At 35.3% G+C, this 21,704-nt stretch overlaps 1 protein-coding gene across 5 annotated transcripts in view; it reads left to right on the top strand.

Annotated features, from left to right (window-relative positions):
• Nucleotides 1-21,704, top strand: part of ARID4B (AT-rich interaction domain 4B) — a 143,162-nt gene that overhangs the window by 83,154 nt on the left and 38,304 nt on the right. For 3 of the 5 annotated variants that reach the window (XR_007122591.1, XM_047701444.1, XM_047701443.1), the window contains exons 9-17: nt 1,890-1,969; nt 3,339-3,415; nt 4,652-4,806; nt 8,252-8,324; nt 10,219-10,313; nt 11,190-11,287; nt 12,368-12,611; nt 12,929-13,104; nt 17,140-17,391. Coding sequence is in view for 4 of the 5 variants with exons in the window: in XM_047701444.1 (XP_047557400.1) it covers nt 1,890-1,969; nt 3,339-3,415; nt 4,652-4,806; nt 8,252-8,324; nt 10,219-10,313; nt 11,190-11,287; nt 12,368-12,611; nt 12,929-13,104; nt 17,140-17,391 (1,250 nt within the window). In the remaining variant the exon portion in view is untranslated. The remainder of the gene's footprint in view (nt 1-1,889; nt 1,970-3,338; nt 3,416-4,651; nt 4,807-8,251; nt 8,325-10,218; nt 10,314-11,189; nt 11,288-12,367; nt 12,612-12,928; nt 13,105-17,139; nt 17,392-21,704) is intronic. The other 2 variants (XM_047701445.1, XM_047701446.1) reach the window with 2 other exon arrangements.

Here is a 21,704-nt window from a genome sequence, read left to right as displayed (position 1 = left end):
GATCATGACCTGAGCCGAAGGCAGACTCTTAACTGACTGAGCCACCCAGGCACCCCTTTCAAAGTAATTTTTAAAAGGCAAATATGTTATAACATTTTCCTGCTTCAGGGTCTTTCCTTAAAGATTTTAGATTTTATCCTAATAGTTAACATGGCCTAAAATGCTAGAAAAATCTGAACCCTTCTTACCTCCCTTATCAATCCAAGCAGAAAGTTAGCCACACTGACCTCCTTTTGCTCTCTTGGATGGGTTCCAGTACTTGCTGTCTCTGGACCTTCCCATTATTTGTTTCCACTGCTTGCAGTAAACCCCTTATACTATACACACGTGAATCCATGTACTTCCTTTGGTCAGGCCAGTTCCCACTCAGTCTTGAAAACTGAGCTTAAATGTTGTGTCTTCAAGAAAGTGGTCCCTGCCTACTTAGATAAGGACTTCACGCAGTAGCAGTTAAATACACGTGCACTTACTTGTTTAGTGCTTGTCTTCCCGAATGTAGGGTGCAAGCTCCACGTGGGGACGAGCAGTGACTGTCTTGGTCTCTTGTTCTCTGGCATCTAGTACAGTAGCTCGAGGTGGCAGACAGTATCTATAGAGTGACAAGATGAGTATATGAGCAAATGCTAAGTATTTACTTCAGGTCTTTATTTGAAATGATGGGGAAGTTTACCTTGATGCTAATAATGTATAAAAGACTTTGATCAAGGAGTTCATTCAAAAGGCCATCAGCATTTAAAGAATGCCTAGTACAATGCAGTTGCATTTAGGGAAAATGTTAACCAACTCCTTAAAGACCGGATAGAACAAACCTATTTCTAGCTGCTTTCTGACCTGTGGTGAGAGTACGTGCCTTTATGTACCATTGTGTCATCTCAGAGCCAATGAGCCCATCCCTAAGACAAACCTGTCATACTTTCTTAGCTTGTTTTTCATTTAGAAATATAACTATTCTGTTAACTTGTTCTTGGTATGCATAGTGGGCTGTCTTGGAACTAGAATGCTAAAAATTCTTAGATATCTTGCAGCAGCCTTTGGGAAGGCCGGCTTTAACCTCACTTTATTTTTTTTTATTTTTTAAAGATTTTATTTATTTATTAGACAGAGATCACAAGCAGGCAGAGAGGCAGGCAGAGAAAGCGGGGTGGGGGAGGGAAATGGGAGAGCCCCATGCGGGGCTCCATCCCAGGACCCTGAGATCATGACCTGAGCTGAAGGCAGAGGCCCAACCCACTGAGCCACCCAGGCGCTCTTAACCTCACTTTAAATAGCAGCTGAGGTGGCTCCAGCTAAGTCCTCCTTTGGGTAGTGATCAGTCCCACACAGCCTCCATGTCTTTTTAAAAATGTTTACTTTTTAGAGTGGGTGGTATTATGAAGAAATTTTTGTGCCTGTTATATATATTTAAATGTAAGTAGTAAGTAGAACCTCATTTCTCGCTTTTTTAAGATCGAGACTGCTGTGGTTGAGCATCTGATACTGGCTCCCGTTTTGGTTCCCACAGTTCTCCTAGCCGTGGCTCACACCCTCTGTGAAGGCTCAGCCTTTACCTCCGGACCGGCCCAGACCCCACTTTCATGCTGGTGTCCTCTTTCAGACTAGAACTTGGTCTGCAGCGTCAGTCTAGGCATGGCCTTGCTTCTGCTTCCGACACAAGCCTGTGCCAAAAACAATGTGGGGAATCCAGAGGGATAGAGGGTATAGAGGATAGAGGATATAAATTTAAAATTACCTGTGTGTATTCCCACATGCGTGTAGCTGTTTACCCTACAAACTGAAATTAGTTTTTAAACTTTGAGCTGAAACTGTTTTCTGAAAGGATTTACATAGTTGATACGTAAATATCTATAAATGTGCTCTAAGTTCTAATAGTTTCACACTTTTTTTTAAAGGTGGTCTGTCCAGATTGTAGTGATGAAATTGCTGTGAAAAAAGACAATATTCTTGTTCGGTCTTTCAAAGATGGCAAATTGTAAGTATGATTCACTAGAGGTGAAAAATATGCTGTTTTTCCAAGTTAGGATGGTAAATGATAAATTAGTTATTTCTAAAGCTTACACTTTTACTTTTCATCATACAGAATGTTTCAAAGTATGATCATTTTTCACATTATCATTTAAGTGGTCTTACAAGTCTGCTTTCCTTGTTCATTTTTTTTTTTTTAATCCCAAGAGTTTACCTAGTTTGTCAATATTTGCCTATATAGTAGCTGGTGATGTGTTGAGGCAAATTTAAATATATCTACTGTATCTAATACTTGATTGCTATCTATGAAATCCACTTTAACAAGACCGAGGTAATCAGAAATTTGAAAACTGAAATTGATTACTGGTTTGATGATATTAAGAAATTATTGTTAATTTTTAAATGTGTAGTATTGGTATTATGATTTTTAAAAAGAATTTTCTTTTAAAACTTCATAATAAAGTATATTATAAATCAAATTAAATAATATCTGGGATTTGCTGTAAAATAATCACATGGGGTGGGAGGAAGAAGGTAAGGATGTAGATGAAACTAGTAATTATGAGTTCATGATTATTGTAGTTGGATAATGGATATGTGGTGGTGGTTCATTGCACTGTCCTATCTCCTTTTGTATGTTTTTGAAATTTTTAAAACAAAAAGTTAAAAAAATAGGCAGGTTGAAAAATGTATTTGGAGTAGTTCTCAGGCTTTTGTAGATTGATATAAGCCAAATGCAGAAGAGCTGAATGATGGAGAACAATGATTTATTATTGTAAAATAGGAGGTAGATGTGATATATATGATAGAAACTCTCCCAGTTGTTTGGATCTGACATCCTCCTTATGGCTAGGGAGTTCCATGAAGGATCTTAAATTATATATTAGAAGTTTGCTTTTGAGCCTAGACTCCAGTTTAAAAACAATTATTAAAAGAAAATTTGCATTATAAATATGTACATTTTCTTCCAGTCTTAAATTTAGTAATCTCTTGTGATCATCCCAAGACAATGGCAAATTCTTACTCTTTGACTTCTTTTTTATTGGATCGATCCTGCTATCGAGATATTTTCATTTATTATTATTTTGGGTAGCAGGATCGATATTTTCATTATTGCATTAGGCAGGAGGGACTCTGATATTTGAGAATACCTTGTAAAACATCTCTCAAGGAGGGTTTATTCTGTAGATGATTACATATTTTAACATCCTGTCCAGCATTTTGTTTGGGAATTGCAACACTGTGCAGTCACTTTCATTGTAAATATTAATGTTTCCATATTTTCAGTATCTTTTCTGTGGTGCGTGATTGGCCTCTTAATCTCTGTTGTGTTTTTGTGACTTTCTTTTTCTTTAAAATTAAAACAAATAATGTAGTACTTCAGTGCCGAGAAAGGATGTCCATGAAATTACTAGTGACACTGCACCAAAGCCTGATGCTATATTAAAACAAGGTAAGGATAATCTTGGGATAATTTATGGTTAATTTAAAAACTGCTAAAGTGTTTTTGAAGATCAAACTTTCTTTTGCTCTTTAAAAAATACATATTTTTGAAATTCTGTCTTTGAAGTTCTGTTTTACACTTTTGTAAATCCGTGTGTCTTTTGCTGTTACAGGGCTGTTTTTTCATCTTTAGCATATAATCGGGGCAGTAATCTAGGAGTGGGAAGAAACTAGATCATCAGCCAATTATTATAGACTTGCTTTGCCTAGTAAATAAAATACTAGTTCCTGAGGATTATAGAAACAGGAATCAAAAGTAATTTTGATTTGGCATCTCTCATAGTATAACAATAATATTTTATTGAGGAATATGCCATAATTGCCTTTCTTGCTTGATTTTTGGCATTGTAGAACTTTCTTATTGCCCAGGTTCATTAAATCTGATAAGATGCTATGTAGACTAGTTAAAAATCAAGAATTTGTGGCTTAGAGTTCTTGTCCACGTATTGTAAAAGAAAAATAATTGTGTCTTGCTGATTTTGGTTTAAGCTAATTACTGATAAAATTTTAATTCTGGTTTTACTAGGAATGAAGATAACGTATCTATAGTAAATTTTCAGCTATTGTTATGTTCATTACAGTGGCTTTGTGCTTGGTATATAATACTGTTTAATAATCACTTACTGGACCAATGATTAGAAATTTACCTATATTTTTTTTAAACTTTTAAAAAAGATTTTATTTATTCATTTGACAGAGAAAGAGAGATCACAAGTAGGCAGAGCAGCAGGCGGGGGGCTGGGGGGAAGCAGGCTCCCTGCTGAGCAAAAAGCCTAATGCCGGGCTCCATTCTAGGACCCTGAGATCATGACCTGAGCTGAAGGCAGAGGCTTAACCCACTGAGCCAACCAGGCGCTCCAAAAAGTTTACCTATCTTAAAGTTGTTTTTACTAGGCATGTTTAATTTTTGTTTAAAAGAAGAAAACTCTCTTTTCCTTTGTATTTGTTTGAACCTAAGTCACCTTCCAGTAACAGTAGTTTGCCATCTATAAATTGGGTGCCTAATGCTTAGGACTGCTGGGTTTTCAGTGAGTCACTACAGTGCACAGTGCCTGGCCCACAGCCAACACTTGATAAATGTCTGTGGTATTAGCACAGTGGTTAATTTTTTTTATCTTGTTTAATGTTGTTAGCAAATCAGTTGTCTTAATTTCTCCAGTTCACACAGTTTTGGTCCTCTCTGCAGCCTTTGATCAGGCCCTTGAGTTTCATAAAAGTAGAACTATTCCTGCTAATTGGAAGACTGAACTGAAGGAAGATAGTTCTAGCAGTGAGGCGGAGGAAGAGGAGGAGGAGGAAGATGACGAAAAGGAAAAGGAGGATAATAGCAGTGAAGAAGAGGTAAGGACAAACAGTCGATGTCTTACGAAATTAAGAGAAACAGTTGGGCTTCCTCTGTGAGTTGGGATTTGGCACAAAGTCATCAATCACTTCAATGTTTTTAGTATTAGAAATATTTCATAATAAAAATATGCTTGTGCTATCCATCATAACCAAGTAGTTTGCTTGCTTATTTAAAATAGAGGTATAATCGAAAAACTATTACAGAACTATTACAGAACCCCTCACTAGCGATATGGGTTGCTCGGCGCCACCCTAAAAATAAAATAGAAGTATGATCTTGGGAAATTAAAAATATTAAGTTATTTCATTAACCTCAGAAATGTTTGTTAGTCTTGCCATGCTTTTGGTTTATCAGATAATAAGGGAAATACCCACCTAATATGGCAGAGTGCTACTTTCACATGCTTTTCATCGTCCTGTGGCCAGCTCTCACCTCCTACTGTGTGTTTATCTGCATATTTTATTGAAGTACCTAGAGAAGTATAAAATATATCATCCATCTAGTATTATTAAAAGATTAATCAGCAAAAAGGATTAATATCTCTTTGATTCAGAGGATCTTAAATTATATCTAATGCAAATGGGTGGATAGTTCTAATTAGATCATAAATAAGGCATTTGTGAATTTGTATGGGTCAAGGAGATGAAGTTTTAGATTTTACTGTAAATGGTACTTTAGGTCTAGCAATGATAAGTACCAACAAAAGATGTCCATGATATTACTGGTGATACTGCACCGCTGTACTTGTTAATGTTCTGTTGAATGACTGCCTAAAAGTTACTGGTGAATGGTGCAGATAGTGAAGTCTGTATCTGTGATCATTAAGGGAACTAGACTGAATGTTTTCAGGAAACTAATAATTTAATGCCAATATATAATATTTTAGGTAAGTTATTCTGCCATCTAACTGTAATAAACAACTATTGATGAAATAGGATTGTTTTAGACTTTGTGTTTTATGACATAGTGCTTTATGATGACAGTGTGTAGTGTAGGAGTTTCTCAGCTTCAGTCTCCCCACTGCATTCTCTTTAAAATGCCGAAATGGGGCACCTGGGTGGCAGTTAGGCCTCTGCCTTCGGCTCAGGTCATAAACCCAGGGTCTTGGGATCGAGGCCCGCATCAGGCTCTCTCCTCAGCGGGGAGCCTGCTTCCTCCTCTCTTTCTCTCTCTCTCTGCCTACCTCTCTGACTACTTGTAATCTCTACCAAATCAATAAATAAAATCTTTAAAAAAAAAAAATTTTTTTTTTTAAATGCCAAAATGAGCAAGCAATCCTTTACTTAAAACGTCCCGAAAGGGGGCACCTGGGTCGCTCAGTGGGTTAAGCCTCTGCCTTCAGCTCAGGTCATGATCTCAGGGTCCTGGGATCGAGTCCCGAGTCGGGCTCTCTGCTCAGCAGGGAGCCTGCTTCCCGCCCCCTCTCTCTCTGCTGGCTTCTCTGCCTCCTTGTGATCTCTCTCCATCAAATAAATAAATAAAATCTTAAAAAAAAACAAAAAAACCAAAAATCCTCCCGAAAGGTTCTTTTCACTCAGAAGTCAAGCTTCACTTACAGAACCTCTCTCACAGTCTGGCCCCACCTTCATACCACTTCTCTTGGCATACCTTGCTACTTTGAACTTGATGCTATAGCCATATTAAATTATATACCTTGTTTCTACTCAGCCTGTACACATACCAGTACCTCTGCCTACACTGCTCTTCCCTGTTCTCCCCCACTTAGCCTGGCAAACTCCTGTTCAGTTTTCAGAACCCTACTCACATGTCGCCTCTATAAAGGGAAGCCTTCTGTGAAGCATCACCTCCCTCACCTGAGGAAAGTCAATCACTCTTATTTGCTGGTCTAACCTGATATCATTCCTTGTGCATGTTTTTGTTATTTATACCCTTTCCCCCCACCCACACACATATCACCTGTTTTCTCCCCTATATGCTCTTCAAGGGTAAAAGACCCTGTGTTACTCGAGAGTGTCTGTCAGAATGTATGATATGTAAATAAATGAGAGTCAATAAATACTAGTTACTAAAATTTTTGTTGCTTAGATTTGTGTTTTATAAATGTTTTTGTGAAAGCAAATATGGTTTCCAGTTTAAACATTTTAAGTTAAATACAAACTTCACTGAAAGATTTTTGTGACAGGAATACATTTGGCAGTTTATGAAAGTCAAATATTGTATCGGGGGCGTTTAAGATAATATCTAGAAAGTTAGATTCCCTTAGATTTGTATCTGATTACTTTACCAAAGCCTAGCGTCTGTGGCCCATGTTTAAATTGAGAAGTGCAGTTTTTTTTAATGAACAAATTAATAATTGTTATTTATTCTTCTCTGTTCAACCAGCAGACCTAAAAGTTTATCAACATGGATTTTGTTTCTGGTTTTTAACTTGCCTTCCTTTGCTTTGCTAGCTTTTAGAAGAAAAGGGTAAATGTCAAAACAATGGCATTAGACACATGATTTTTTAAAAATTAAAATGATTTATTTAGACTATCCATTGAAAAGTATGCTCTTAAAAGAGTTTTACCATCAAAGATGCATTTGTTTCAGTCAGAGTAACTGTAACCCCAGGTGTGGATTTTGAATCACTTTCTCTGCAGTTACTCCTGATCATGTTCTCTAATGATCATGTTCTCCATTGCTTATTATTTTTCTTTTATTTGATTCAGCACCTAGCGTAGTGCCTACACTTACTGGTGCTCATTAAGTGGTTTGTTGAATGGATGATAGTCACTGAATTGATGAGTTCCTCCATCTCACCTACTACCCTGCTCCTTGCAGGTCGCTTCAGGACCAGCTCCCTACTGCCACAGCCCCTGGCCACAGCAGCAAGAAGCTAGTCCCTCCCTTGTAATTGATAAATCGGGGAACTATTTTATTACTTGAAGATTTCCCTAAGTCTGAATCTTCAGGTATTGTAGATCAAGTTTGTTCCCCACTTTACTGATTTTATAAGCTTGAAGTGCTGTACAGTGGGGCTGTATACAGTGAAGGATACTTGTGTTACAGCTAAGGGGACCCACGCCTGTATAGTTCTAGAGGAGCAGCCGGAGTCAGTTTTGATGTTAAACCCTGACCCGACTTAATGTAAGCGAGAGTAGGTCTTCTTGAGCCTGTGGCCCTGATTTAAAGAATAGATATCTGATATGCTAAAAAGCTCATGAGCCATCTTGCTAAGTCTCACTTACATGAGAATTTACATTTGGAATTATCACTGTTGAGATACCTTTTAGGACGTACTCCTTTGGAAAGCATAAAATGTCTAGACTTGCCTGGTTTTGAATAGCTTAGTGTTAAGAAATAATTTTTACTTGGTAAAAAAAAAAAAAAAAGCCTTTCAAACATTTTGGTAAATATTAGTTTCTGCTGTTAGTAGGAAATCTTGTATTATTAAACTGCTTCCTTGAGAAAAATAATATTTTCTTCTGTGACTAAAATTAGGAAGAAATAGAACCATTTCCAGAAGAAAGGGAGAACTTTCTTCAGCAGTTATACAAATTTATGGAGGATAGAGGTAAGTTTTTTTTAATTCATGGTTAATGTTATAGTGTATTATATAGGTAATGAATACTTTAAGAATTCTGTTCCTTAAGCTTCATGTCATGATCTCATGAGTCAGGTCATGGCTCTTTTCTTGATTGGCAGCATCACCAGCACCTAGCATAGTACCTGTCATACAGTAAATGGAATGAGGACTTTGATAGTATTTTGATGCATATTATGGCCATGGACCCATATGGCCTGAATTCTGTCCTGGCTGTCTGGCCCGCCATCCATGGGTCCCCAAAGAACTCCTAGTACGAGCGAGCAGTAGCATAATGGGAATCATAGCACCATTTATGTGCACCTACATAGGTGCTTTTAGTTAAAAGCCTCCCTCTCCAGAATCACTGTTTGATATAATTGGGATCTGTCTGTATGTGTACATGTGAGTGAGAGAGAGAGGGAGGGAGAGAGAGAGACATCATAAACTAAGATGGGCCATAAGTCTTCTTGTGACCCAGCCACACAGAACTAAGCAGAGAATTAAACCATCCAAAGAGTTAGATGTAGAGAAAGGTTACAGAGTCTCAAGGTAAGCCTTGGTTTAGCTGTTTGAATCTGCCTAATGTTGTTAAGGAAATGCAAGGATTGAGGTAAAGTGGTTTGGGTGCTAACCTTTAATTTCCGGTCATGACCTAGTCCGCTAGTCACTGTGCCCCTGTTACTCTGCTGCTTTTCTGCTGTTTAGAATATAATGTCTCCTTTCCTGGGAAATGCTAGGAAGGGAAGTGAGGAGAAGTGGAAAACTTTTTTAGCTTGAGGAGGACAAAATGAATAATATTTAGAAGTGCCACCATACTCTGGGAATTAATTTTCTTGCAGGATGGAAATTAATGTTTTTTAAATCCTCATTTGTATTGCTGATAAGTAGAAGCTGACTGTCTTTTGCTCTCATAAGTGATAGTGGCCACTATAATGCAGGTATCTTTTTATTATTTGATAGGAAATGTCTTTGCTTTCATGTTATTTCCTTGTGTGAAAGGAGGCTTGGCCTAAGAATGTAAGCAATTTCCTAGGCTTTTGTATAAGATAAATAAAAAAGTGAAGAAAATTTTAAAAGTTAATATTAGAAAGAGTGATAAAATATGACCATCCCAGTCATAGGTTGTTTTGAAAGGGCCACAGTTATGTCTCCATCCCATTATTTCCTCTACCACTTTCTAATGGTTTTAGTGTCCTTGCCTTGCATGGTCCACATTAGAAAGAAACAAAACTAAGTGGCTCCGTCAACTGAGTGTCCAACTCCTGGTTTCAGCTCAAGTCATGATCTCATGAGTTGTGAGATCCAGCCCCATGTTGGGATCTGCGCTCAGCGGGGAGAGTGCCTCTCTCCCTCTGCCCCTGACCCCCCTCATCCCATGCACTCTCTCTCTCAAATAAATAAATAAATAAATATCTTTAGAAAGAAACAAAACTATATAGTTTCATCCTGGAATCACTGTTTAGACTAGGAACCAATTAATAACATACAAAGAAAGTATCATGAAAATCACCCTCCTTGTGAAGCTGTTGCCTGTTAATTATCTTATCCCTTTCTTCAGTTCTACTAAACCTTGTTTCCTTGATTTAAAAAAATTTTGTTTTGTTGGTATTTTATTTTGGTTTATCGACTATTTATTCTTTTGCTCATCAAGGAAATGAAAATGGAATGAAATCATATAAGGTTTACAAAATCTGGTTTGAGAAATTTTTAAAAATGAAATGGGCTTAAGTAGTAGACATCATATTTTAATTAAGGGATTTGTTTTTTCATATATACACTTTGCACTATATGTATTCAGATATTCAGTGGTGATACCTGAATCTTGTAATTTTAAATAAAAAATGTAGCATGGTTACAATATATTTTGTATTTTCTTTAATAGGCACACCTATTAACAAACGGCCCGTACTTGGATATCGAAATTTGAATCTCTTTAAGTTATTCAGACTTGTACACAAGCTTGGAGGATTTGATAATGTAAGTATTACAGTTAGAAATGAAACATGTTTTTCATACAACATGTTTCCTTGTCTAAAAATTACTTAAAATTATATACTAATAAAAACTTAAGAGTAGAAGGAAAAGAAAATGGGAAGCACAGGTTAGAACCAGGTAGCTTCCTTAGACCAAATTTAAATTTAATTAAAGATTCTTTCAAATGAGCTTTCTGATTTATTGTTAAGTTTGTCAAACTTTAATAAACCACCTCTGTATGTCTGAGTCACAGCACAACCATATTGGTAGAAGTTTGTCCTCTTTCTCTTTTCCACTAGACTGTAAGGTCCTTGAGAGTTAATATTCTTTATATCCTTAATCTCTTCCATTCTTTCTGATGCATACATACACATACACACGTACATACACATGTGTATATGTAGAAACATGCTGAAAAAATCTTCACTGAAGGTTGCCATGATGTATGATGTCACTTCAATTAAGATTATTCTGGGGGAAAAAGGATTTTGTATAATAAAATGTTTTATTAAGTTCCTTAGAATTGCTTTGATTTATTAAGCTTATAGGTTTTATGGGAACTAATACTTAAAGAATTTTATCTGTAGCTCTTCATTACAAATTTTGATTTAGAAACCTGAGTATTTTCTTACGTACTATGTCAGGGCTAATTTAAAAATGAAATGGCCTAATATGTCAACATTTGTAATTCTGAGATTTATTAGAATACTAAAACTTTAAAACATTGTTGTAAACCAAGTTTTTCATTTAGAATTTATTAAGTTATTTTCATTCCTTTGAGACCAGAACCAATACATGTAAACATACATATGCTGCATTAATAAAAATTTTATTATATTCCAACCTTTTAATTTGGGAGTTTTCATTTTACTTTGTTAGATTGAAAGTGGAGCTGTTTGGAAACAAGTCTACCAAGATCTTGGAATCCCTGTCTTAAATTCAGCTGCAGGATACAACGTTAAATGTGCTTATAAAAAGTAAGTCCGTGCTCTCTTAATCTCACAAAACAAACTGAGGGTTGCTGGGGGAGGGGGGAGAGAGAGGGTGGTTGGGTTATGGACATTGGGGAAGGTATGTGCTATGGTGAGTGCTGTGATATGTTAATAAAAAATAAAAAATTTTAAAAAAAAGTTAGTGTACTTAATAAACCTACATTCAATACTTTACCTAGAAAACAGGTTAGAATTTACTGTATAACTGAGACTAATTATTTCTTCTAAGAAGCAATCAGAAATTTTTACTAGACTGATCACTTTATAATAGCCTTTTCTACAGTGTATTCTACGAATACTACATCTGTGATATATTCTGTGAAGAAAGTTTTTGTGGCCAAGTAAATTTGGAAAGTACTATGTAGAGGTTAAAATGCCAGAGTGTTAAAAAGTTGAGGGTTGAATCCTGGTTCTGCCAGTTACTAGCTTTTGTGCCTCTAGGACCATTTCTTTGTTCTCCTAAGCTTTAGTTTCCTCTTTTGTAAGATGGGATGTTAGTCCTTGCCTCATTGGACTACTCTGATGATGACATGAGATTTCACGTGAATACAGAGGCCTAGTGAACGGCATGCAGGAGGTGCTCAACAGATGGATACTGATACCTTTAATAACTACTGTTGTTACAGTTACTATCCTTAACATTCTGCCTTTTCACTTTTAGTGTAGGTTTTTTTCTTTAAGATTTATTTATTTGAGAGAGAGGGAGAGGGCTGGGCAGAGGGAGAGGAAGAAAGAGTCTTAGGAAGACTACACTGAGCAGGGAGGCAAGCATGGGGCTCGATCTCAGGACCCTGAGACCAAGACCTGAGCCAAAACCAAGAGTCGGATGCTCAATTGATGGCACTACCCAGGCACCCCAATGTAGTTTTTTTAGTGACTTTTTTCCTTCGAAAAATGTTTTTCATTGGGTTAAAGAGATTGGGAAGAACAGAACTAGAATAAACAAGAATAATAATATGGCTCGTATCTGAGGACTTAAAAGAAATGAACACACTTTAAAAACCGTAACTGTACAGCAGTATTTTGAAACGTTTTCCCAAATGTAATTTCTCTTCATGTTTCCAGATACTTATATGGTTTTGAGGAGTACTGTAGGTCGGCCAATATTGAATTTCAGATGGCATTGCCAGAGAAAGTTGTTAACAAGCCATGTAAGGAGTGTGAAAATGTAAAAGAAATAAAAGTTAAGGAAGAAATTGAACCAGAAATCAAAGAAATAAAGATTGAAGAGGAGGAGAATATAATACCAAAAGAAGAAAAACCTACTGATGATGATATTGAAAAAAAGGAAAATATTAAACCCTCTCTGGTAAATCAGATACTGTTAATGGTGCTGTACCTTCTTTGGTACATTTTCTACCTCATCTATACAGTTTTCATAGCTAATTTATCGTAAAATGTTATACTTTATTTTTTGTGCGTTTTTTCCATTAAGTGCTATTTTTATATTTAAAATTAGCTGCTATTTTTGCTTAGTGTTTTAGGAATGGCAGGAGTTTCTTAAAATTACTACTACCTTTCTCAATATTAGTATTGGTTGGTACCTCCTTTTGCTAACAATTAAAGCATGAAATGAGGGTGACAGTTTATACTTTTGTTGGTTTAGTTCCTCTGATCTTTTTCTAGGGAAGTAAAAAGAATTTATTAGACTCTATACCTACACAGTCTGATCAGGAAAAAGAAGTTAACATGAAAAAAACAGAAGAAAATGAAAATCTGGAGGATAAAGACGAGGAGACAACTGGGGTGGATGAATCCCTCAGCATAAAGGTAGAAGCTGAAGAAGAAAAAGCAAAATCTGGGTAAGAAATTTGTTTTTGGTTAAGATGCATTTTGGCTGAATGAATTCTAATTTGCTCTTTATTTTTGTATCTGTATGTTTGAATCTAAATTTGACAAAATACAGGATTTTTGAGTGGTTTGCATTTATTATGTGAGTACCATTTGCCTCCTTCAGAGACCCTGCTAATGCGACTTTGTAGCAAAAGGTCATATTTTTGATCCATTCTTCTTGCTCTCATCATGGAAATATATGAAATTTTGAGCTAGAGAAAAAGTACTTCTTACTACATTAAGCTCTGCTGAATAACCAGCTAATATAAATTTGGGAAGATGGCTTTCTGTTATGTTTTGTAGATGGAATGTTGGCTCTAGATTTTAAGAGTTGTACTAATTCCTTAAGCAAAAAATAAGAATGGAAAAGTGCTAATTTTCAAAAGGCCAGAAATTGTTATATTGTGTTTAATGTGTCAGTAGCAATTACTTGTTTTGGTCAGTTTGGAATGATGAACTTACTTATTTAGCAATGTAATTTATGCACTGCCAGTGGACCCCTGGATTTTTGTAGGTGATTTTTGGGACCTGGTCTTTATTTCTGAGGTTTAAACAACCTAGACATCTCCATTGTTAATGGCTGATTTAAATAAGTACAACCAAATGTTTTTGATCATTTTAGTATTTTTCTGAAATTTGGCCACAGCATGCAGACAAGCAGGGAAGGGAAGCAAAATACGCTTCCTTAATATAGTGAGAGGTGTTTGTTTAGTATACTTTCTTATATATTTTTGTGTACAAATGTGTATATCAAGTACTCCTTTCTGTTATTGGAGATTATCTCCGCTGTTAAGAAACTTTAGTAAGTACCTAGCTTTTTGCCTAAAATCTCTTGATCATTTTAGTGTCCTCTGAAATTTTGGCTGTGGCATGTAGATAAACATGGAAGGAAAAACCTGGGTTTAGAAGAATATAGTATAAGTGTTTTCTCATTATACTTGGTTGTAGTCCTGTGTGCATGTGTGTATTTGAAGTACTCCCAGCTGCTACTGGAGATTATTTCAACTCTTAAGAAACTTAGTAAGGATTCAGCTTTTTGCCTAAAAATCTGATTTTTATATCTGCATATGTTTCTGGAATACCTACTGTGTGGGAGGCACTGTGATAAGCCTGTATTTTCTTTTGTTACTAATAATTAATTTTTCAAGTTGGTGTTTCAGTTGATTTTATAGTATAAACTATATATTGTAGGTTCTAAAAAATTACTTAACTATATAGCTTTTTAATTTACTATATATATTTACAAATGTATCATACCACAACTGGAATTTTCCTGCCGTGACTGCCCTAATTTGGTAGATGTTCTTTAGAAGTGTTATGTGTTGGGAATGTCCAAGATTGATTTCTGAATTTTATTAGATGAGTGCAATAGAAAAATTTTACAGTGATAAAGAATCATATGTATTTCTCTAGCATGTAAACTTTCTCTAAGTAATTAGCTACTACCAGGAACTTTCCATGTCCTTCTCTCATACTCTAGGTGTAGGAGATTAAATAAGTTAATTCAGGTAAAACACCTGGTTCAGTGGCTGGCCCCATAGTAGGTATTAATAAATTATAGGTTTAAAAAAATTTATTCCATTTGAGGAGTGTGACGTCAAAATGGGAAAATTTGGTATTTCTTTGTGAATTCAGATGAAAAATACTTAATACATTTGGTTTCTCAAAATACAGTTCTTTGAATGATAAGTAACAAAAGTGTGTGCACATGTGTGTTGTGTATGCTCATGCACGTGCACAGGTGCAGCGCATGCATTGGGTGTGAGTGAGGTATATATATAAATTGAATTTCTAAAATCTGTATGCTGTTTACATTTTATACTTTCAAAGGATATCTTTGCTCTGTGTTCTGTCTCGTTTAGTGCATTTACCTCTGCTTTTTGCCACTGAATTATTAGAGGAGGGAGTAGGATATTTTATTTGGCTGATAGTAATTGTGTTGTTTGCTTTTTTATACTTTAGTATATTACTTAAGTGCTTTTCATTTGGTTTGTTTTTGAGGTTGATATTCGATGCAAAATTTTATTTTTAATTTTTGATTGCTTTATTATTACAGTGTTAGGGTTTTATTCCAGATTGAAAAAAAGATTGCCCTGGCTGCCACTTAAAGTAGAATTGTGCTTGGTAATACTGGCATTTCCACTTGTGCTCAGTGCACTGTATAAGACCTAGTTTAGAGTTCATTGTCATTTAAAAAATCTTAGATGTTTTATTCTGCATCTCTCTTTTCCCAATATATGATGATTCTGAGGTACATGGTAAATCTCTTCAGTGCATAGTAAATTTCTTCTTTTGTTGTGGCCACTAGAATACACTTCCTTTTCTCCCTGATATGCAGAGATATAAGCTTATGATTTAAGCAAGTAATATTCTTCCCCCCAAAATGTCTTCAGCATTTTAACTTTTATATATTAACATTTATTTACTTAAAATTGTTAATAATAGTGTATCATCCATAATACCCTTTCTAGTAATTTTCTAGATATTTTAGCCTTGCTAGTAATTATTTCTTCATTCTAGACATGTTAATGTATTTTTAATAATAGAGTTCCTATTTTTTTAATCTCCGATTATAGCTGGTTTTGTTTAGGTCTTAATTGTTAAGTACCTATTCATTTGAATATGAATGAGTCTTTAAAAATAGAAATAATTCTTGAGATTCTGTAGACTTTGTGATTATTTCAGAGAAAATTGTTGCATTTGTTACTTTTGTAAATTTAGACTTAATTTCACAAGACTGCTAGGTTTCTCTTCATCCTTCCTCCCTCACTATGTAGAAGGAAAGAGGTAGGAGAATAAAAAATCTTTATAGTGTTGCTTGTATTACTATAGATTATTTTTGTTGCTTCTATAACTGCATAATCAGGAGTGATAATAAAGTATGTTATTGCTAAAAAGTTTGCATAGAAGAATATAAAACAGATTCTCAGTGGAGAAAGCTTCTTACATAAATATTATATTCATCAACTTTTAAAGCATAATTACTTAGCTCTCTTGTAGTTCTGTTTTATGATCTTTGTCAGCTCTTAAGTGATGGTTTCTTTTTGAGAGAAAAATTGTTGTAAAAAGTATAGACAGTTTTTATACTGTACAGCAGCAGATAAAAACTTAGTAAATATAGTCGAATTTCATATTGAAGTTTAAAAAAAAAATCTAGTGTTTGGAAAGATTGATAATTTAAGATTTTCTCTAACTTGTTTAATACAGATTTGTGGCTGAATGCAAACGCTCAGTTTCAAAAAGTGCACAATATTGGGAAGATTGAAATGGTTGCAGTGCTGCTTCTAGATTTGATTTTTAGTTTCGTATTACTTGGAGTTGGCCTCATATACATATTTCATTGGAACTTCAAAGTTGAAAGAATTGGTAGAAGACTTTCAGTAAATATACAGTAAAGAAAACAGAAATTGTAGCAAAGTTAGAAGACTAGAAAGAAAAAACTTGATGTGATATTGATGTGAAATTAGTCAAATATTCCTGTGAAAGGTAAAATAATTCAGTTAGCATAACTTTTGAAATTTTGGTTGGATCACCTTTTGAACTCAGTAAGACTAGCTGTTGGCTAGTAAAAGTTTTTGTTTTAAACATCCTGAGGCTGGAAATACTTGAATAGAAAATCATTTTTAGTCTGAAAATGGCTACGAGGTGTAATGATTTTTGTTTTTGTCAATACTTTTGTATAAAACATTTTTAAAATAAAACATGAAAAAGTTGTTATAGTCGACTTTACTAGTTTCTTATACAACTTCTGTTCTTCTGGCTGTTGGAAATTTTCTTTTAACGCATTTTTCAATCTTCATTTTCTCTACATGTATCCTTCTGTAACCATGGTCATCTTAAACAGTTTTAGTTTTTAACGTTACGTTGAAACTCAGAATTTCATACACATGGAACCTGCTGTTCCCGGAGCAGTCACAGCCACGATTTTTATCATTTTATGTGGTTTGGAACTGAAAAGCTTATGAGGTGTCTTTTATTAACTGCAATTTTTTAAACCTTTCAAGAGATGAAACGAATAAAGAGGAAGATGAAGATGATGAAGAAGCAGAAGAGGAGGAGGAGGAGGAGGAAGAGGAAGAAGAGGAGGATGACGACAATGAGGAAGAGGAGTTTGAATGCTATCCGCCAGGCATGAAAGTCCAAGTGCGGTATGGACGAGGGAAAAATCAAAAAATGTATGAAGCTAGTATTAAAGATTCTGATGTCGAAGGTGGAGAGGTCCTTTACTTGGTGCATTACTGCGGATGGAATGTGAGGTAACTTGAGTTTTAGCTAGTGATTACTACCTAAAAACACGTATAAAATAATTTTCTATTTTAAAATTGAATTAACGAATTACAGACTTGTCAGTATTCGAATTGAGGTCATAGTACCATAAAAAAAAAATGTAGATTTTAGGATGTACGTGCCTCATGTAGTGACTTCCTACTCAACTGTTTTTAATACTTAGACGATATTCTTAGTGTCTAGAAGACCGAAATCTGTACAGTTGATTTTTATGTTATACATGTAGATTAACAGAAGCAACATTGGTGAAATGATAGAAAAATCTTTTTTTTAAGTTAAAAGACTTTTGAGCTTCTTGATGTCTGCAAGTTAACTACCAGGCTTCTTGCTCTCTTGCATTTACAACTACATTGCCACAATAACCTCTTCTTTGCAATCTTAAGTCATCACATTTCTTTCCTTCAGTAGGCAGGGATTTTAAAGTTGCAATTTCTTCAGAAGCTGTCGCCATTTTAAGAGGGCCTCTGTTTCCTCGTTAACAGCTCTTGAGTTACAGCCTTCTTCAGAAGCCCCAGAACTGTGTCTGTTTGAGACAATATGGAGGGAGTGTAAGCAAGTTGGCTTGACTAAAATATAGAGTGCTTGCTGACTGCTGCTAACCCTAGGGAGAAGAAAGGCAAGACTAAGGTTTGGTTTTAGGTTGTGTTCAATGACTTAAGTTCTTTTCTTACACAAGTTTTCTTTGGTTTATCCAGAGAGATTTTGTATTTGAATTTTATTCCAAATTGGCAAGCCCGTTTTAGGATCTGGTCATTTAGGAATTTTTTTAAGAAAAATTTAATTCCTTTTGGAATATTTGATATTATGTTTGAAATACAGCCTGTGCTATGGTAGGGTCGTTGCCCTTGAACAGTTTATCATAGAAGTTTTAAGTGGTGGTTTGATGGTGTATGTAGTATCTTCAAGGAGGAATATATAGTTCCCATGCTTTTTATTTAAATTGTATTCTGTGATTTGGAGAGTAATTAAGAAAACATACTCTCAAATGCTGTTTCCTAAAGAAACAACTGTGCAGTCTCTTTTTCTTCAGAGTCCATTTTGTGCCATCCTGTTGTGGCAATAGGAAACTCTAGGAAGCATGGCTAATCTGATTTCCTTTCCTATTTAGAGAAAAGTACAGTTCTGATCCATTCTGAAGCTTGGAAGAAAATAACAATTTAAGTCATAAGGAAATGTTCAGAAGTTTTGTTTGGGACCCATTCTTTATTATTTCTGACTAGCAAGATAAAGTTTTAGATTTTAAGAATGCTGCTATCCTAAGTGTTGTCCTGAAACATAAACTTTTCCAGGGAATCAGTTTCAACATCATGTGTAATTTATCCTTTTCTCTGTTGGCTCTTACGCTACCTCTGTGGTGCATGATTTTCCTCACCTGCAGGGCTGGCTGTTAAATAGATCATGTTCAAAGGAAGATGCTTGAGATCTGATATCGCTGCTATAGGAATATTTTGCCCAGTCTTTGATATTTAATCATTTTGATCTTACTAAATGATCTTATTAATATAAATGTAGAGGGAGTTCCATTTATGCCTAGGATGTAACTGTAAATGTTGACTATGTTAGCTTAAAATTAGGAAGGAAAAAATTGAATCAGGAAAAATTAATAATTACTGAGTAATGCTCACAGGATAGATAAGAGCCACATCCTCTTTTACCGCTCCTTGAGTTCTTCAGTCCTAGTTATTCTGCTGGCTTATATAATGAGGCAGTTTTTCTAGTGGCCTTTATATTACATGCTTTAAATTTTGTGGCAGGTAGAATTTAGGGGTTCTCCACCTTGCACTACTATCAGGGCTTGATTATTTTCTATTATCTCATTAAATGGAAAGGAGGCTTATAGGTGAAAGAATTAAAACATTCATGAAATTATTCTGCAAAGAAGATCTACAACTTTCTGTTTGTTAAGAAAATACAGACTAAAGGCAAGAGTTATCTTTTCCTAGGAACACTTGAATTTTAGAGGGTAGAAAGGGAATGTTGGTATTTTAGCTTTGAAACTGGTCGGGGGTTGGGTAGGGTAAGGGAAGACTTCGAATTGAGGCCTTCAAGTTTTTAATAACATAGAAAAGAAAATGAGACCTAGTTCAACAAGACAAGCTTATGTTACTGAGAAGGATGCCATCTACTCCTCACACCTCAAGCGTTTGTATGGTCTGAACTTTCAAAAGAAGAAAACTAACCAACTTGATGAAGACCTGTAGAGTGGATCTCTCCACCCTCCAGCATCATAGAGAAAACTGTACTTCTGTATATTAGCAGTTAATTTTCTTTGAGTCAGTAGAACAGTACTCCTGTTTCCCTCTGAAGCTGATCTAATGGGGACTGCAACAAATGCTCACCACTTCTACAACGAGTTTCCTATTATTTCGGTGATCTTCAGCTTGATCTTTGAATTTACACTTAAGAGACATGAAATTAGAAATGAAGATTTATGCACGAAAGTTCATGAAAATAGTTTTATCTTCAGTGGCAGTCATTTAGGAAATTTTATATGAAGCTATTTATGTGAGTTTTGTTTGATCTGAAAGGTCACTCTCCAGTGAAGTAATTTTTCTAAAAGAAAATAAAAGTATGTGTCTTAGTTTAAAAAAATACTGTTTTCTGGTAATTTCTACGTTTTTCCTTTTTTCTAAAGTTCTGTGTAAACCTTTATATTGATATTTTTATTTGTACCCCTCTTTCACAATTGAAAATGTTAATTTTTGCTACACAAAGGATAGTGTTTGAGCCAATTTGTTTTTTACTTCCACAATGGAAAAAAAAACACATTTTTACAGGCTTGCACCCAGTTTTCTGGAAATTAGACAGAGCTCTGGATCTTAAACTGCATACTGGCTTGTAGATGGTATGATACTGCTACAGAATTTTTCAGATGAGGTGGTCGTGTCTGATACAAGTTGATTTGGCTAGGCTGCCACATGCTTGGGGAAAAGTCAGTGCTTTTTTATAAATTGTTTTTAACTCTTCTAAAAATAGCATCCAATCTAGAAAAATGTCAAAGTATATAAAAGTAGAAAGACAACTATTTTAATATTGTAGTACGTTCTCTTTTAGTCTTTTAAAAGACAGAGCTCATATGTTTTTAAAAACTATAATCATACTTCAGTAATTTTTAGTAGTAGCCATTCTTATTTGTTTTCTCTTAGCGATGTTAATATTTTATAGAAGTTTTTAGTACTATTAGCTAATTGATCCCTTTCATTCTCAAGTTTCTAAGTCATGGCATAAATGTGGGAGTGATTTTTGAAAATGAAGTTACACTTTGAAATTCAACTGCTCTGTTGCTCGTGTTGGGTTTATCCCGTTTAGTGATGCAGCTAAGTGTATTACGGCTATCTAGGCTGCTTGGCTTGGGATTTAAAATCTATCAGTGTTCTGTATTGAGGCTGATTTATTTTTCTCCATTTCTAGTTTGGCTTTCCATGATCAAGGGGTTGGGAATTTGATTTGAGATTTTTTAAATACCGAGATTCATCAACTACATTAAAAAGATAGCCCCAACTAAAAGAGAACAGGAAAAACAACACTGAAATTTCAACTGTTGAACTCCTAAGTAACAAGTTAGTTCTACTCCATATTATAAGCTATAGGAAACTGAAGATAAGATATATTATACTTAAATATTACCTGAAATTAAATGTATTTCATTTAAAAAATATCTTACCTCTCTAAGCAAATTGGCTCCTCCTTTGAGGGAATGAGGGAGGGGGGAACTAGTCAAAAGCTTCCATAAATGGGTTCAGACCCACTTTGCGCTAACATTCAGCTGCTCTTTAACAAACTTAAGTTCAATGTCATGTGCAAAGTACTATACTTGGACTGAAGATAAAAAGAAGTGGTCCCTATTAAGGAACTGATTGTCCAGGCGGGGGAATTACCCCTTCAGGATTTACAAACACCCTCCTTCTTGATGCCCTCAGCGCTCCTCTTGTGTTGCCTACCTTCAGTCACTCCTTATCATCATTTCTTTTGACCCCCATGCTCTTGTGTTGCTTTGTAGTTCTTCCTGGACAAAACCACAGGAACACTGCTTAAATTTCACGCTCTTACTCCTGGCCTGCATCTGTGCAGCTGATCCTGTCTGGAGAAAGCAAACAACCACGCTGACTTCTTTTAAATTCATGAGTATGAACTTTGGGTGGCCACTATATGTTTCTCTTCCATTCACTCCCTCCTTTTCTCCGAAGACTGTTTCATACTGTTTCTTATCTCCTCAAATGCCCGGCATCTCTTCCCCACCCTCACTTTCAGTTGGTGACCTTACTTTAAACCTTGTGAAAAA

The sequence above is a fragment of the Lutra lutra genome, chromosome 14, assembly GCF_902655055.1.
Source record: "Lutra lutra chromosome 14, mLutLut1.2, whole genome shotgun sequence".
In the NCBI taxonomy this organism is placed as follows: domain Eukaryota; kingdom Metazoa; phylum Chordata; class Mammalia; order Carnivora; family Mustelidae; genus Lutra; species Lutra lutra.
The sequence above is the reverse complement of the archived record's forward strand: the minus strand, read 5'-3'. Positions and strand labels throughout refer to the sequence as shown.